This window comes from Sorghum bicolor, chromosome 7 (assembly GCF_000003195.3).
Source record: "Sorghum bicolor cultivar BTx623 chromosome 7, Sorghum_bicolor_NCBIv3, whole genome shotgun sequence".
Classification (NCBI taxonomy): domain Eukaryota; kingdom Viridiplantae; phylum Streptophyta; class Magnoliopsida; order Poales; family Poaceae; genus Sorghum; species Sorghum bicolor.
In genome coordinates, this window is record NC_012876.2 from 64,871,849 (window position 1) to 64,885,222 (window position 13,374).

General features: G+C 46.9%; 5 protein-coding genes across 7 annotated transcripts; 3 read left to right on the plus strand and 2 right to left on the minus strand.

Annotated features, from left to right (window-relative positions):
- On the plus strand, positions 1,434-1,847 carry LOC8055232 (thioredoxin-like protein YLS8). The gene has a single exon (XM_002444779.1). It carries the CDS (start codon positions 1,434-1,436, stop codon positions 1,845-1,847), a length of 414 nt encoding a protein of 137 aa, XP_002444824.1.
- On the plus strand, positions 2,628-4,640 carry LOC110437062. Its single transcript, XM_021465195.1, has 2 exons — positions 2,628-3,180; positions 4,362-4,640. Exons 1-2 carry the CDS (start codon positions 2,862-2,864, stop codon positions 4,379-4,381), a joined length of 339 nt encoding a protein of 112 aa, XP_021320870.1. The 5' UTR covers positions 2,628-2,861; the 3' UTR covers positions 4,382-4,640.
- LOC8067025 lies at positions 5,604-8,599 on the minus strand. 3 transcript variants are annotated; one of them, XM_021465194.1, is made up of 3 exons: positions 8,080-8,599; positions 6,573-6,997; positions 5,604-5,998 (listed from the first exon to the last, which is right to left on the minus strand). In XM_021465194.1, exons 2-3 carry the CDS (start codon positions 6,987-6,989, stop codon positions 5,852-5,854), a joined length of 564 nt encoding a protein of 187 aa, XP_021320869.1. In that variant the 5' UTR covers positions 6,990-6,997; positions 8,080-8,599; the 3' UTR covers positions 5,604-5,851. The 3 variants fall into 3 exon arrangements, with proteins under 3 accessions (XP_021320869.1, XP_021320868.1, XP_002445958.2); XM_021465193.1 differs by having other exon boundaries at positions 5,604-6,001; positions 8,080-8,596; XM_002445913.2 differs by having other exon boundaries at positions 5,604-5,989; positions 8,080-8,595.
- Positions 8,018-8,586, plus strand: LOC110437332 (translation initiation factor IF-2-like). Its single transcript, XM_021465753.1, has 2 exons — positions 8,018-8,053; positions 8,176-8,586. Exons 1-2 carry the CDS (start codon positions 8,018-8,020, stop codon positions 8,584-8,586), a joined length of 447 nt encoding a protein of 148 aa, XP_021321428.1.
- On the minus strand, positions 8,772-10,689 carry LOC8055233 (anthranilate O-methyltransferase 2). The gene is made up of 2 exons (XM_002445914.2): positions 9,688-10,689; positions 8,772-9,527 (listed from the first exon to the last, which is right to left on the minus strand). Exons 1-2 carry the CDS (start codon positions 10,453-10,455, stop codon positions 9,090-9,092), a joined length of 1,206 nt encoding a protein of 401 aa, XP_002445959.1. The 5' UTR covers positions 10,456-10,689; the 3' UTR covers positions 8,772-9,089.

The following is a 13,374-nucleotide window of genomic DNA, read 5'->3' on the forward strand; positions in this document are numbered from 1 at the left end:
CATTTTGGATTTTAGCCTTAAAAAACCTAAAATGAGCCTCAAGAGACTTCATGAGGATAATAAATTCTGCATTTTGGACGGAACTAAACATGACTCTGAAAATTTTAGTATTATGTATTTCATCACTCCAAAGTAGTTGGCATTTTGTATTTTGGATTCTATGGGAAACTAAACACCCCCTTAATAATCTTTTTTTTTGGAGCAAGAGGATATATGTGCACAAATTAAAATGGGCCATGGTCCGTTATGTGCTGGTGCCATATGGTCTGTGCTATCATAGCAGTGTCTCGTGGCCCATGGACCGAACAGTGTCGATTAAAGATCCCATGCATGAGCTCAGCCCTTGCAGTTCTTTTTTTTGCAAAATTATTTGCCTGAATAAAACTTCTTTTTTTTTTGCATAACTATACTACTGCCGCGATGAGAAGAAGCTAGCAGTGCAAAGCTCGGCCATGGAGGCGTTGTCCCTCACTTTGGTAGAGAAAGATTCTTCAAGAACTCTGATGGTGATCGCGCTATGGTCTCTCTAGATTAATCGAAATGCAGTTCGGGAAGATGGGCGCGGAAGAAGAAGGGTGGAAGACTTGGTGCGAGCCATCAGAATCTATGGTAATGAGTAATGAGATTGCAAAACCACAACAAGAGTTGAGGGTGCAGCGACAGATGACAAGAGCTTAGGTGGTGCAAGCCACCGGTGGGTGTTCTCAAACTGAACTGTGATGCTTCCTTTATCCATGAATCCATGGCCAGAGGAAAGATTAACAATGTGCTAAGCGCTTTCCATGCGGAGCTGATAGCTTGTCCGCAAGACATCCAAGTAGCTAGCGACCAATTTGGGAATTGGAAATCTCATCCTGGAGACAGATGCGTCGAATGTTCACCAAGCGATAGGGCTGATCGAAAGGGGGTGCTGATCGAGGAGCTCAAGGCGATGGCATTGTTGAATTTTAGCAATTTTATTGAATGTAAATTTCTAGGTACAACTGACAATAGGGCTGCTCATGTTTTGACGGGTTTGGGTTATGATTCATCCAAGGGGAGGTGCTCATTTCTAGCTCCGTTCCAGATGATGTCGGTGTAATTATCTTTAACGATTTGTCAGTTATAAGTAATGAAATCGGCCAAAGTTTTTTTAAAAAACGGCGAGAGGTACGTGCTGTTGCTGCTGCCGGTTGAATTGACGGAACTTTCTTTTTTCTGAGATCGAGTCATGCAGTTTAAAAAAAAAGGAAAAAAAAAAAAGAGATCGAGTCATGCACGAGCCGGCATCCGACCGAGTCTCGGCCCGATCCGAATTCGAGTTTCGACCAAGCCCACTCTTAAAACAACCCGACCGGCCTCCTTGTTGTTGTGCACCAGCACCGCGTGTGATAGTATTTCGTAAAGCTATTCCATTGCTTGCTCGCGCGTTCAATTCCGCCGCCGCCGCCGCAATGGCCGCGTACCACGTCGAGCACCTGCACTGGGCGGAGGCAGTGAACGACGCCATCGACGGCGAGGGCGAGAGCGGCCGCCGGTTCGGCCGCAGCGGCCATGACGACTGCGCACGCTTCGACGCCGTCATGGCCGCCGCGGCCGAGCGGGTCGGGCCTGTCGCGGCGCTCATCGCCGTGGACATCGACGAGGTGCAGGACTTCAACGTCATGTACGAGCTCCAGGACAAGCCCTGCACCGTCATGTTCTTCTACAGGTACAGCTACGTCCACGTGCGTGGATTTCGCTCCAGTGACCACGTCAACAACTGGGCCGCTATCACCAGCGCCGACGAGTTCGCCGACGTCGTCGGGGTGGTGCACCAGAGAGCCACCGCAGGGTACCGTAGCGTTGACTTCGGCCACGGCGTATAGTTTTTTTTATACCTACAGTTGGTCGATTTCTTCTCGTTGTTATTGTTCTGCAACCTCATGTGCACAAATTTCTTTTATATCTTCTTTTTTTGGGTATATAAATAAAGACAATTGCATGCATGATGCAATAATTTCATAATTGTAATCCAAATTTGCACAAGAGAGCTTTATTCATTACTTCAAATTTGGATTACAATCTCGAGGAATAATTTGCTCCACACACACAACGGCGAGTTGATGTGTCAAACAGTCAAATGTGTAGTACTCTTTGCAAGTCGTGACATCTCGTTGGCTAGACCAACCACGACAAGTCGGTCCAAAAAAAGACAAAGGAATACGTATTGTACATGTGCTGTCTTTTTTTTTAGATTTTGATTTTTTGGTGTACGTTGTTCCTATTGGTTGGATATGTGCTGCATTTTTTTGTTTTTCCATATTGGATTTTCTGTTGTAGGCTGTTCCTATTGGATACATGTTGTATATTTGCTGTTTTTTTAATTTTTCTTGTCTTTCTAGATTTTGATTTTCTGAATGAGGAAGATAACAAATATAAATATCTTTCAGAATCTGATCAGTGTGGTATTTTTGTTTTTTCTTGTCACAGCGTGACAACTTTTGATTTGATTTGTTTTTCTTTTTGAGAATCACAACTTTTGATTTGCTCAAAAAGTGAAAAGACAACAAACAGAGAAAACTTTCCGGAGATGTGGAGAACAGGATTGTGACGAAACCATATCCACCAAGGCTTATGAGCGGACCAAATCCAGTGGGCTCAGAGCAACTCCAGCCCAGCATGCAAATTGGGCCCCTATTTTATTCCATTTGCATGCTGGGCTGCATACAATAGGGACTCAAAATTGAGTCCAACTCCAGCCCAACTACCTATCTGCTTCAGCCCAACATCGCCGCGCCGCCAGCAACGACGCGAGTCCAACCTATCAGCCCGCGCGCCGCCGTCACCGCCGCCAGCAACGACGCCCTGCCCGCACGCCGCCGTCACTGCCGCGCCTGCGCATGCGCACTGGAGCGGAGGAGCTCAAGAAGGCGACGCCCGAGTGCAAATTGAGATCAAGAAGACCAGTGCAAATTGAGCTCCTGCCTCCGCCGCAGCCGCTGAGGACGACGCCCAACCAGCGCAAGCACAAGGCTCCGGCCTCCGCCGCAGCCGCTGAGGACGACGCGGAGGCGGAGGAGCTGGAGAGTGTGGAGGAGCTGGAGAGAGAGGTCGCCGATCTGGACCGCCGCATCCTCGAGCACCTCGGCAGCACCGCCACCCGCCTCTCTGACGCTGCCGTCTCCCGCGTCACCGCGCTCCGCCCGACCGCCCGGCTGGGTACGCCCCTCTCCCTGCCAAGCTATCGTACTAGCGTTTGAGATTGCTCCGCCCTGACAACTAACGAGCTGGAGAGTGTGGAGGAGCTGGAGAGTGTTTGAGATTGTCAAGCTATCGGCTGCAGGAAAGAGGATCTTGAACTTGTTGATTCAGTCGGCATTGTTCATATGCTGCATTTTATGTTTACTGGATATCTGATTTTGGCTATCAAGAACTGACATTTGAAGGGCCATTTTCTGTGATGCATGCAGCTAGGCATTGTTCATTGTATTTTTTTTGTATTTTCCAGCAGATAATGAAAACAGTGAAGACATTTGTTCAGCAATACAATATTATTACTTGCTTAGATTTTCAAGCGTGTCTATGAAATAAGCTTCAGAAATAGTAACATCAAACTAAAAGAAGGGTTTTTCCTAGCCAGATTTATGCAAGGTGGACAATATTATGATGTAATTCCCCACCGTAATTCATTTTCCACTACACTGACAGCACCAGAGTATTTCAAAATACTGCAGTACCTTAAATGATGCGTTTTCTCGTTGATGGACTGGGTACACCTCAATTTTGTCATTTTTCATGTGCTTCTGACCATGCCTTAGGTCTACATCCACAGAATTAACCATGTTATCAGTCAACATACTTGGATCATCAGCACAGCTGGACACACTTGTGCTCGAGTCATGTGAAATGCAAGTTCCTGCAGAAGATCCAATAGAAACATAAATGGTCACTGTTATGTGCAGGAGTCACTGTCCTATTTCCCAACATAAATGGTTAAATTATCAGAATTGATTAAAGGTGAAAGCTGTTATGTGCGGGAGTCACTGTCATAGTATTTCCTAACATAAATGGCCAGGGAAACATGGCAAGCCTCCAAAGGGGTAGTGTGAACAACATTATTTAAGAAACTATTATTGGTGGAAAGTGTGTGTAGTCCTGCTGTTAATAAACCACATGCCCTGATAGCAGTAACACGGTTGTAACAGCTTTGATGTTAAGTCAAATGTGAAATGAAAGACTATAGCTTGTTAGTCAGTTAGACCTTTCTGGTTTTTTTAACACAAAATCCCATGTTATTGCAGTCAGAGCATCCTTTTGTTGTTTGCTGCACCTTACATTTTTTTGTTAATAGCAATACAAACTTTTCTGTTAACTTTTTCCTTTTTTTGTTGCTATGGCAGATGTCAAGGTTTGGAACTAGAGCTCGTCGATGGTGGGATGAAGAGGACGAATCTGATGTTGACGATCTCTTCATCATTGCTGGTCTTCGTGATGATCTTGTAGAGCACTTGTGGGCAATTCATAGCTCTAGGTAGTTAGTGATTTACTATGCATGTAATCTCTAGTTCAGATGTCTAGTTCTCTGAATGTAATCCCTAGTTAGTGATTTACTATGCACATTTTATTTCAAACCATGTTGTTGAAATACTATGCTGTTACAATTACAATTATTGAAATACTATGCTGTTACCTTGGATGGATCTTTGCAATGGTTTGTGTGGAGTGTGCGTCTTTATCAGTTTTTTTTTTACTGGGACATGAGTTGCTTGCTGTGTACATAAATGGATGTAGCAGTTTGTGTAATGTAACTGATTGGGAGATATGGCATATGAGTTTCCATACTGGATTCAAGCTATGCATTAGACATATATCTTAGACATATATCAGAGTGCTCATATCCATTTCCTGAAAAATGCATGCATACCTGATGCTTCTGCAGATAGCACCTTATGTTGCTTGCATACCTGGTGTAAATGTAACTCGAGGTCTGCTCTTGTTACTGCTTTCATGTATTGTGTCACTCCACTACTATGTAAGAATAGCAGTACCTTCACTAGTATCTTTGAAAACAACTGCAGCAAGGCGCAGCACTGCTCAATCAGGGGCCTGAGGGCCGATGGACATTCTGGAGAAATTGTTGGCCTCAAGTTCTGATGCCAATACATGAGCTTAATTTGTTTCTAAAATAAAAATTCAGAGAAATCTATCTGAATTTTTTTACTCACTGCATTCCAAAGGATTCAGAACTGTCTGAAAGAGATGCTATCTGAATTCTTAGCACATTCAGAGAAATCTGAATTCTTAGCACATTCAGAAAAAGAGGAGATTTCTAATCTGCCAGAAGTCGGGCCTCTTGTCAGGCTGCAAGGATCCATATGCAATGAACTGTTCCAGGACTTCATTTATTCAGAGATGAAACCAGTTTGTCTCGGCCCTATATATTTGCAATGGCAACATACAGAGCAAGGCAAGAAACAGAATGAAATGACTTTCTGGAAAAACAAAACCAACAGAGATTACTGAAAACAGCTGCAAAATTTTTTATGGACATCTGGTGTGTGCAGTCAGGGAAGCATCAACAATGGATCAGCTATTGCACCTTGTGCTGAGTCCATGGCAAAAGAAAACAGACATAAAGTACTATCGTCACCAAACTTATTGCACCTCTCTGTCATTTACTTAAAGTAAGGATACAGAACAGGGATACACAGTCAACTAGAAATGGCAACTTGCACAAAGCCAAAGACAGAGTACTGATAAATAAAACCAGCTGTGAATAAACCAGCTTTTAAGTACAGATATACTGGAAATGGCAAGTGTTTACAAAATCCTTCAACTAATAACTCATAATTGAACTGCCTGAACATGACAAGTGTATGTTTACAAAAACCTACACTGCACTCTCACCACTAGCCGTCTCGCCTACACTAGCACTCATCGCCTTGATAATCTTTGCCCTCTTCGCCTTGACATATGCCCTTTGATCATCATCCATGGTGGTCACATCACAAAACATGATCTTTTGTTCCTGCTCCCACTGCTAATATGAGTGCTACCAGTTTATAAATTTGGTCAAACTTAGAAAAGTCAGGAATGTGAGCTGCTGCTTTATAAAAGTCAGGAATGCGAGCTGCATCTCTTGTTTGTGAAAATTGGCTGGCTCAATAGGGGTCACCAACTAAACAGGAATGGAACCAAACTGAACAGTTACCAACTATATTAGAGTAAAGCATCAAGTTGAGTTATGAAATAGCAAAAGACTATTTGGTCACACACATGTCATATCCAACTAAATAGGAATGGAACCAAACTGAACAGCTACCAACTATATTAGAGTAAAGCATCAAGTTGAGTTATGAAATAGCAAAAGCAGAAACCTAAAATGAGCTGGATATGCTTTTGTCATCCTAAATGAACTTTATTGAGGATTCACTCTTGGAGCCACAACTAATGATCCTATTTCAATTCAATTATCCAAGCTCTTAAGAAAATTAGAAAATGTGGGCCTGATCGGCTGCACTCTTTCTGGCTGCAGATGATTTGTCAGCACAACACATATAATTGACCAAGATACAAAGGATTCAGCTAATTGATCAATTAGCTCAACTCACCGAGTAATCAGGCGTCCAATGGTTGGGGCTAAAGTCGTCGTCGGCTACTTGGTAGACTTCTGCTGGTGATGTTGTGATTCTGCCGGCGTCCCAGGTGGCGGCGTGAGGCTCTGTGAAGCTCAACGCGCGAGGACCGAGTGTAGGTGGGGCGTTGGGGAGCCGACGAGGTAAGCCACCGCTCGGAAAAGGCATCCTGCCACCACTGCGGCCGCCGCCAGGAGAAGGCATCCTGCTGCCGCTGCCGTCGCTGTTGGGGGAAGGAAGTTCTTGGCGACGAGGTAGGTTGGCATCGAGAGAAGACGATGTCGCAGCACGGGAATGCGGCGCGACGAACGGACGACGTCGCGTGGTAGACACCGTCGGACGGGGAGGCAGCCCGGCTCCGGAGAATCCTCCTGATGACGCGCTGCCGTCCATAGAAATATCTGTACAATAAGAAAACAGCCTCCATTAACACAACCAGGCAGAAAACACCAAGTATTAAAGTATCACATGATAAGATCCTAGATTTATTGACTGGTTCGCTCCTAATATAGGATCTTTTTGGTCCAATATTCACATTCCATGATTCTAGCACAAGTTTGGTAAAATCATAATAGCAATTTATTATTAAACGAATGACATAGTATATTTTAAATAGTGCAAGTGTATCTCAGATTAAATCAAGCAAGTATGGTTTAATCACTATGTAGAGTTAATATGCTCTGTGGCACAGCATCTCTAATATTTGCACAAGAAATTCCAGAGAGTACTGAGGACCACGAAGCAGAGCATAAAAAGAGAATACTCGATCACAGAGAAACTACTACTTTAGCTTAGTTCTTCCTCGCCTCCTCGGCTCCTTGCATAGTTGCATCGACAGTTTAATATAACAAATTCAGAAGTACTACGGGTAGAAGTTTCTATGTGCTTATTCTGAAAGGTAGTTTTCTTTAAGCTCCTCAGAGCAAGTTTTCTTTAACGTTTCTCTAAGCTCCTCTCAAGGCTATAGGGAAGGAAAATGTATAAGCTGCTACTAGGATCAGTAGCAAACTTTTATATTCAAAAAAGCCAAAATGTTGTGGCTTGAAGTATTCTGTAAATCATAGAATGGCTATCCATAACACGCAGAACTGAAAGCAGCATCTGTATATAAGTATCAACAAGAAGACCTGCTCTTGAGTTTTGGGCTTTCGGCTATTGACCTCTTGTTACAATTATCATGGGAACACATTGTCTGAGGTTTAGTTGAACGCACAAATGTTTTACTCCGTAGGTGCATTTCAAAGTGTGAAATTGCAAGTGGTGCATCCCAACAAAAGCAGAAATTCCACCGTGCAATCAGAACGCGGTTAAATTATACTAATCTAAATCACAACACAGCATCCTCTGGTCGTATCCCTCCCCAAACCCAACTCGACTCCCCCAGCCCCTCTTTCGATCGGCGTCAAGAAAGCATTACTGACATGCAGGTGCAGGGGAAAGGGAATTGGGTTAACCCGGTGAGTTCACGAAAGCTGGTCCGTACCGGCAGTAGGCGGTGAGCGGCTTGGCGAGCTCGCCGGTGAGGACGGTGTCGACCACCTTGTCCTCCTCCTCCTTCCGAATTTGTTTCTTGCGCTAGGGTTGGCCGGCGGTGCTAGGGCGTCGGGGCACGGTGGAGCCGGGCGTCGGGGCGCGGTGGAGCCGGGCGTCGGGGCGTCGGGTCGCGGTGGAGCCGGGGCGTCGTGGCGCGGTGATGCCGGGGCGTCATGGCGCGGTGGAGCCAGGGCGTCGGGGCACGGTGGAGCCGGGCGTCGGGGCGCGGTGGAGCCGGGCGTCGGGGCGCGGTGGAGCCGGGCCGTCGGGGGAGAGGGTGGCCGCGGCCGGCGGTGGCGTCGAGGCGTCGGGGGAGAGGGAGGCCGCGTCGGGGCGTGGTGGCCGCGGCCGGCGTCGGAGGAGAGGGAGGCCGCGCGGTGAACGCGGCCGCGTCGAGGCGTCGGGGAGAGGGACGCCGCGTCGGGTCCTATTCTTGGGGCCTCCGACTACAATCTGAGAGCTCTCCTAAAATGAGAGCCCAAGTAGGAGGCCCACTGGAGTTCTCAAACTTCTAAAATTTGAGATAGGGGCCTGTTTAGGAGGTCTATTGGAGTTGCTCTCAGACCAGGCCTACAGGACTTAACTTGCTTAGTTGACAACCTAAAATATCTTGTATAGAATTTTGAACATTGAATCCCTATATGTTACGACAGGGAATAACATCTTCCTTTATCCAAACAATCTGCTTCCGTTCGATTTTCATATACCATTACCACTACAGCACATAATCAACCAGATACATCTAGCTAGATGGGCTTGTGGAAACATTGAACCTGCATGCTAGCTACTACAACATCCAAAGCAAGGAGGAAATTAAATTTTCGTTCTGCCACTAACCGTACCTGTCTACCTGAGCTACTTTATTTCATAGATTAATTCTGCATGCATACAGTACGCGTGTACTACCGGCCGGCGGTAATAACTACTCGCCAGTAACAGATATGTCGCCAGAGATTCGATCTACATAAACTGGCCGTGCGTGAAACCTGAATAATACTTGTCATTAGCTTGGTTCTTTGGCGCACGACTAATTGATGCCTTGAGTGAAACGACGATGACAGGGTACTTGGTCTTCACTTTCTGGAGGTGCACGGCGACGTTCTTGGCATAGAGCTCGAAGAGGCCGTCGAGTACGTGGTCGCCGAAGTGGTGCGCGATGAGTGGCCCGATCACGGCCCTGATGCACTTGGCGACGTTGACGCCGCTCTGGACGCCGTCGAGCACGAGGCCGCCGTCGTCGTCCTCCATGTCGTCGTGCGGATCCCAGTTGGACTCGAAGAGCTGGATGTGGGTGACGTCGAACGCCTGGCTCTGCCTGATCACGTCCCTCACCTCGTCCACCGACGGCGCGTAGAACGGCAGGTTGAAGGAGTCCAGCTTCTCCTTCTCCACACGTCCCTGCGGCCATGGTTGCCATGCATGCATGCAATGCATCAGGAAGCTAGCAGTAGCTAGGGTTGTTCACCACTCTCCATCAGCTCTCAGTTGAGGATTATATTTCCATTAATTGATGGATGATGTTGCCCAAGAGAACAGAAAACAACAGAACAGAGCAGACCTGTTTGACGAGTGACTGAAGAGCCTGCGCGAGGAGGCCCCACATGTAGCTGACCTCGCCATGGAGCACGTCCTTGTTCTTCCTGCCGAGGAACGCCAGCACCATCTGGCCACCGGACACGAGCTCCCTGTGGCGCAGCCTGAGGAACAGCGAGAAGTCCTCCTGGAACTGCCTCCGGTACAGCGCCACCACCGCCGGCGGCGTGGTCTCCCAGATGTACATGTTGCCCTCGTTGACGACGGCGCCTCCGGCGAGCTCGTCGGGGACCTTGGAGCGCCACATGAGGCAGTAGGAGGAGTGGAAGAGGTGGACGCAGCGGTCCGGGAACAGCCGCGTGTAGAAGGAGCCCGGCAGCCCGGCGACGTAGTACGGCGGCAGCGCGTCCCCCTTGTCCTTGACGGCCAGCTTCTTGAACAGCTCCAGGGATTGGAACACGAGGTTGAAGTCGTTCCCGGGCAGGTCGTTCAGGAAGAACTGCACGTGCTGCGGTTGGGCGCCAGCGGCCATTGCCAGATCCTCTCGCCTGTCGGCGACGGCTCCGAGCACCTCGGAGACGACGAGCAGCGTGTTGGGCCCCGACGAGCAGCCGAGGTCCGCGACGACCATGGCGCCGCCGCCGGAGGAGAGCGACGACGCGTGCGCCGCCGCCACGGCCTTGTGGAGCACCGGCCTCGTCTTCAGTATGGACTTCTCCTGAAGCCTGGAGTTGGAGGCGTAGCTGTCCTCGCCATCGCCGCGGCTCATGTGGAGGTCGCGCTCTACCTTCATGGCTACCTTAGCTAGCTAGCTGCTAGGTAATTAATGGCAGGCCAGGTGCTGATGATGAGTGAGAAGCTTAATTTGCTCTTGCTTATCACTCTGCTGTGGTAGTTTGCATTGCAGAGAGGGAGAGCACATCTCAATTTATAGGTCCGGCCAGCCACTCAGCAGTCAGCATAAGCTCAAAATTATCACTGATCTGCTGCACTTAACTAATTGTATAACCCAAACTGACGTCGCTTTAGGCTTTACCTTTTCCCTCTCCCAGTGTCTATCTATCCTACGCGTTTTTGGTGTCCAAATGAGATGCAGCTTCGTCATGCCTTCCATTATCGAGGACCCTTCTCATTGGTGGTGTCTCTGTTGCAGCCCTATCATATCATTATCATTATTCACCATGTACTCCAAAATGTTGTATATATGATGATAAATAGAATCCACACACGCGTGTTTAATTTGCAGTTCCTTGCCGTCGTATAGGAAATATGTACATGTCGCAACGTTGACGAGCCGTGTGTGAACAGGAAATGGCATTGGTCACTTAGGATTGACCATAATCGGGCGACCAATCTGAACCACTAGCTAGATATCAAGTGCATCTGTATTATCTCTTATAAAACTAACCCTGACCACATGTTCGTGTTCAACATGGAAGATATCCACATGATCTTTCATTAATACCCATGTTGTGCCACCAACTTTCATCCTCTTAATGCGAGCTATATATATCCATGTCATCTCATGTTTTATTTCAACATGCAAGATATTCACATTATTTTTCACTAATAGTCATATCATGCCACTAGCTTCCAACTTCTTAATACAAGCTATCCATGCATGTCATCTCAAACTTCTACATTTACATACGAGACATTCACATCATCTCTTTTACTAATAACCATATAATGTCACTAATTTCTAACCTTTTAATGCAAGCTATCCATGTTATCTCAAGTTCTATCTCAAGATATGTACAAAACATCCACATCATCTTCCACTAATAGCCATGTCATGCCTCTAAATTCCAACCTCTTAATGGTAAGCTATCCACATCATTTCAAGTTGTATCCCGAGTTCCACTAACTACCCATATCATCTTTCACTAATAGACATGTCATGCCACTAACTTTCAACACTTTATTATATATCCATGTCATCTTTACTTCATTTTTATTTTTTCACAATCTCGGCAGCAACAAGCACGGAGTATCTTTTGGTTTTCTTTAATTACCATAATGCCGCTATGTCCCTCTCTATGATCCTGTAGTGACATGGGCTCACAAACCATATATAGCAATGGTACAAAGTAGTATGATTCCAAGACACATTAAGAGTTAGTATGTAGTTCCGTTTCAATATGTATTGAAACAATGACGTGGTTGTTGGGTAAATCTTCGAGTCGCAAATCGTGTAGGTGACACGTGATGATGAAAACAAGAAAGTAAATTCTATTACAATGTACATGCACATTTCTATAGAAAAGGAAAAGAAAAAGAACAGACACAGTGAACAGTTGCGTGGTTTCTAGAAAAGTCCCTCGTAAACACCAGTAACAGTATATTGAATTACAAGAATAGTACATTGAATTGCAGGAATGTACATATTGAACGTACAGTAGCGAAGGCGCTCTCAGCTCCCTGGAATTTCAGATGCATGGATAGTGGGCGTGGTTTTTTTTTTCACTAAACGGTGAATAACGCCTAATTAAAAACACTTGAACAACAAACATATTTTGCAAGTTTTGGGATGCCCGGCTAAGCCGGAGTGTACTGAACTTTCTCACTTAATACAAAGATACGCAACCCTCTTGCGTATTCGAGAAAAAAAAAACAAACATATTTTGCTTTAACATAAAGAGTAAACAACGCGTGAACGACAACACTTGTGAGCAATAATATCAATACATTGAACAGTATAGTAAACAGTACTAGCAGTCTCTGGACTACCCTCTTGCCGGAATTCCTTGTCGGGAGTGTATGTAGTTATTAGACGACAGCCGTTGCATCATCAGTCATATCGATTCCCTCACGATCGATAAAAAAGCAAAATTAATTAGACTCCCTAGTGCATTATTTTGTTTAGTTCTAAAATTTTTAAAAAATGACACGTACGGTAGTATTTTCGTTTTTATTTGATAAATATTATCCAATCATATATTAACTAGGTTCAAAAAATTCGTCCCATAAATTAAAGATAAACTATATAATTAATTATTTTTTTATCTATATTTAATACTTCATGCTTTGATGTGATAGCTGAAAAATTTTACAATTTTTTTTAAACTAAACAAGGTCTTATTTGGAGAAAGGGATGCAGTAGTAGCTACCCAATTTTTTACAATTTGGTCCTTTTTTTGAAAAAAGTTTACAATTGGACCCCTGGAAAACTTAAATGCAGAAATGGACCCAGGGGGTCGGCGCCATGAATCATGGCGTCGAGGTATCACGTCTCGGCGCCATGGATCACGGCGCCGAGGTCCTGGACGCAGGCAGCGTACTTTCTGACGTGGCAGTGGCAAAAAAAAAAAAGGTCGGCGCCACAGACTACGGCGCCGAGCTCGGCGCCGAGGTAGGATAAAAAGTGTTGGGCTGCCTCCTCGGCCCTGCTCACGCCGCGCGCCGCGCCCGACTGCTGCCACCGCGCTCCGCCGCCGCTGCCGGCACCGCGCGCCGCCACCGCGCTCCGCCGCCGCTGCCGGCACCGCGCGCCGCCACCGCGCGCCCCACCGGTGCCGCGGGCGCCACCGTGCGGCCCCGGCCGCCTCCGCGCGCTCCGGCCGCCTCCGCGCGCCCCGGCCACCGCGCGGCCACGGCCGCCTGCGCGCGCCCCGCCGGTGCCGCGGGCGCCACCGCGCGCCCCGCCGGTGCCGCGGGCGCCATTGCGCGGCCCGCCGCTGCCCCCGCCCCGCGCGGACCGGGAGCAGAGGCC

Coding starts and splice junctions, on each gene's coding strand:
- LOC8055232 (XM_002444779.1), top strand. CDS start 1,434: ATGGCCGCGTACCACGTCGAGCACCTGCACTGGGCGGAGGCAGTGAAC.
- LOC110437062 (XM_021465195.1), top strand. CDS start 2,862: ATGCGCACTGGAGCGGAGGAGCTCAAGAAGGCGACGCCCGAGTGCAAA. Junction 3,181..4,361: donor CCGCCCGACCGCCCGGCTGG/GTACGCCCCTCT, acceptor TTGCTATGGCAG/ATGTCAAGGTTTGGAACTAG.
- LOC8067025 (XM_021465193.1), bottom strand. CDS start 6,989: ATGGACGGCAGCGCGTCATCAGGAGGATTCTCCGGAGCCGGGCTGCCT. Junction 6,002..6,572: donor ATTGGACGCCTGATTACTCG/GTGAGTTGAGCT, acceptor CACTCATATTAG/CAGTGGGAGCAGGAACAAAA.
- LOC110437332 (XM_021465753.1), top strand. CDS start 8,018: ATGCAGGTGCAGGGGAAAGGGAATTGGGTTAACCCG. Junction 8,054..8,175: donor AAGGGAATTGGGTTAACCCG/GTGAGTTCACGA, acceptor TTCTTGCGCTAG/GGTTGGCCGGCGGTGCTAGG.
- LOC8055233 (XM_002445914.2), bottom strand. CDS start 10,455: ATGAAGGTAGAGCGCGACCTCCACATGAGCCGCGGCGATGGCGAGGAC. Junction 9,528..9,687: donor TTCAGTCACTCGTCAAACAG/GTCTGCTCTGTT, acceptor CCATGGCCGCAG/GGACGTGTGGAGAAGGAGAA.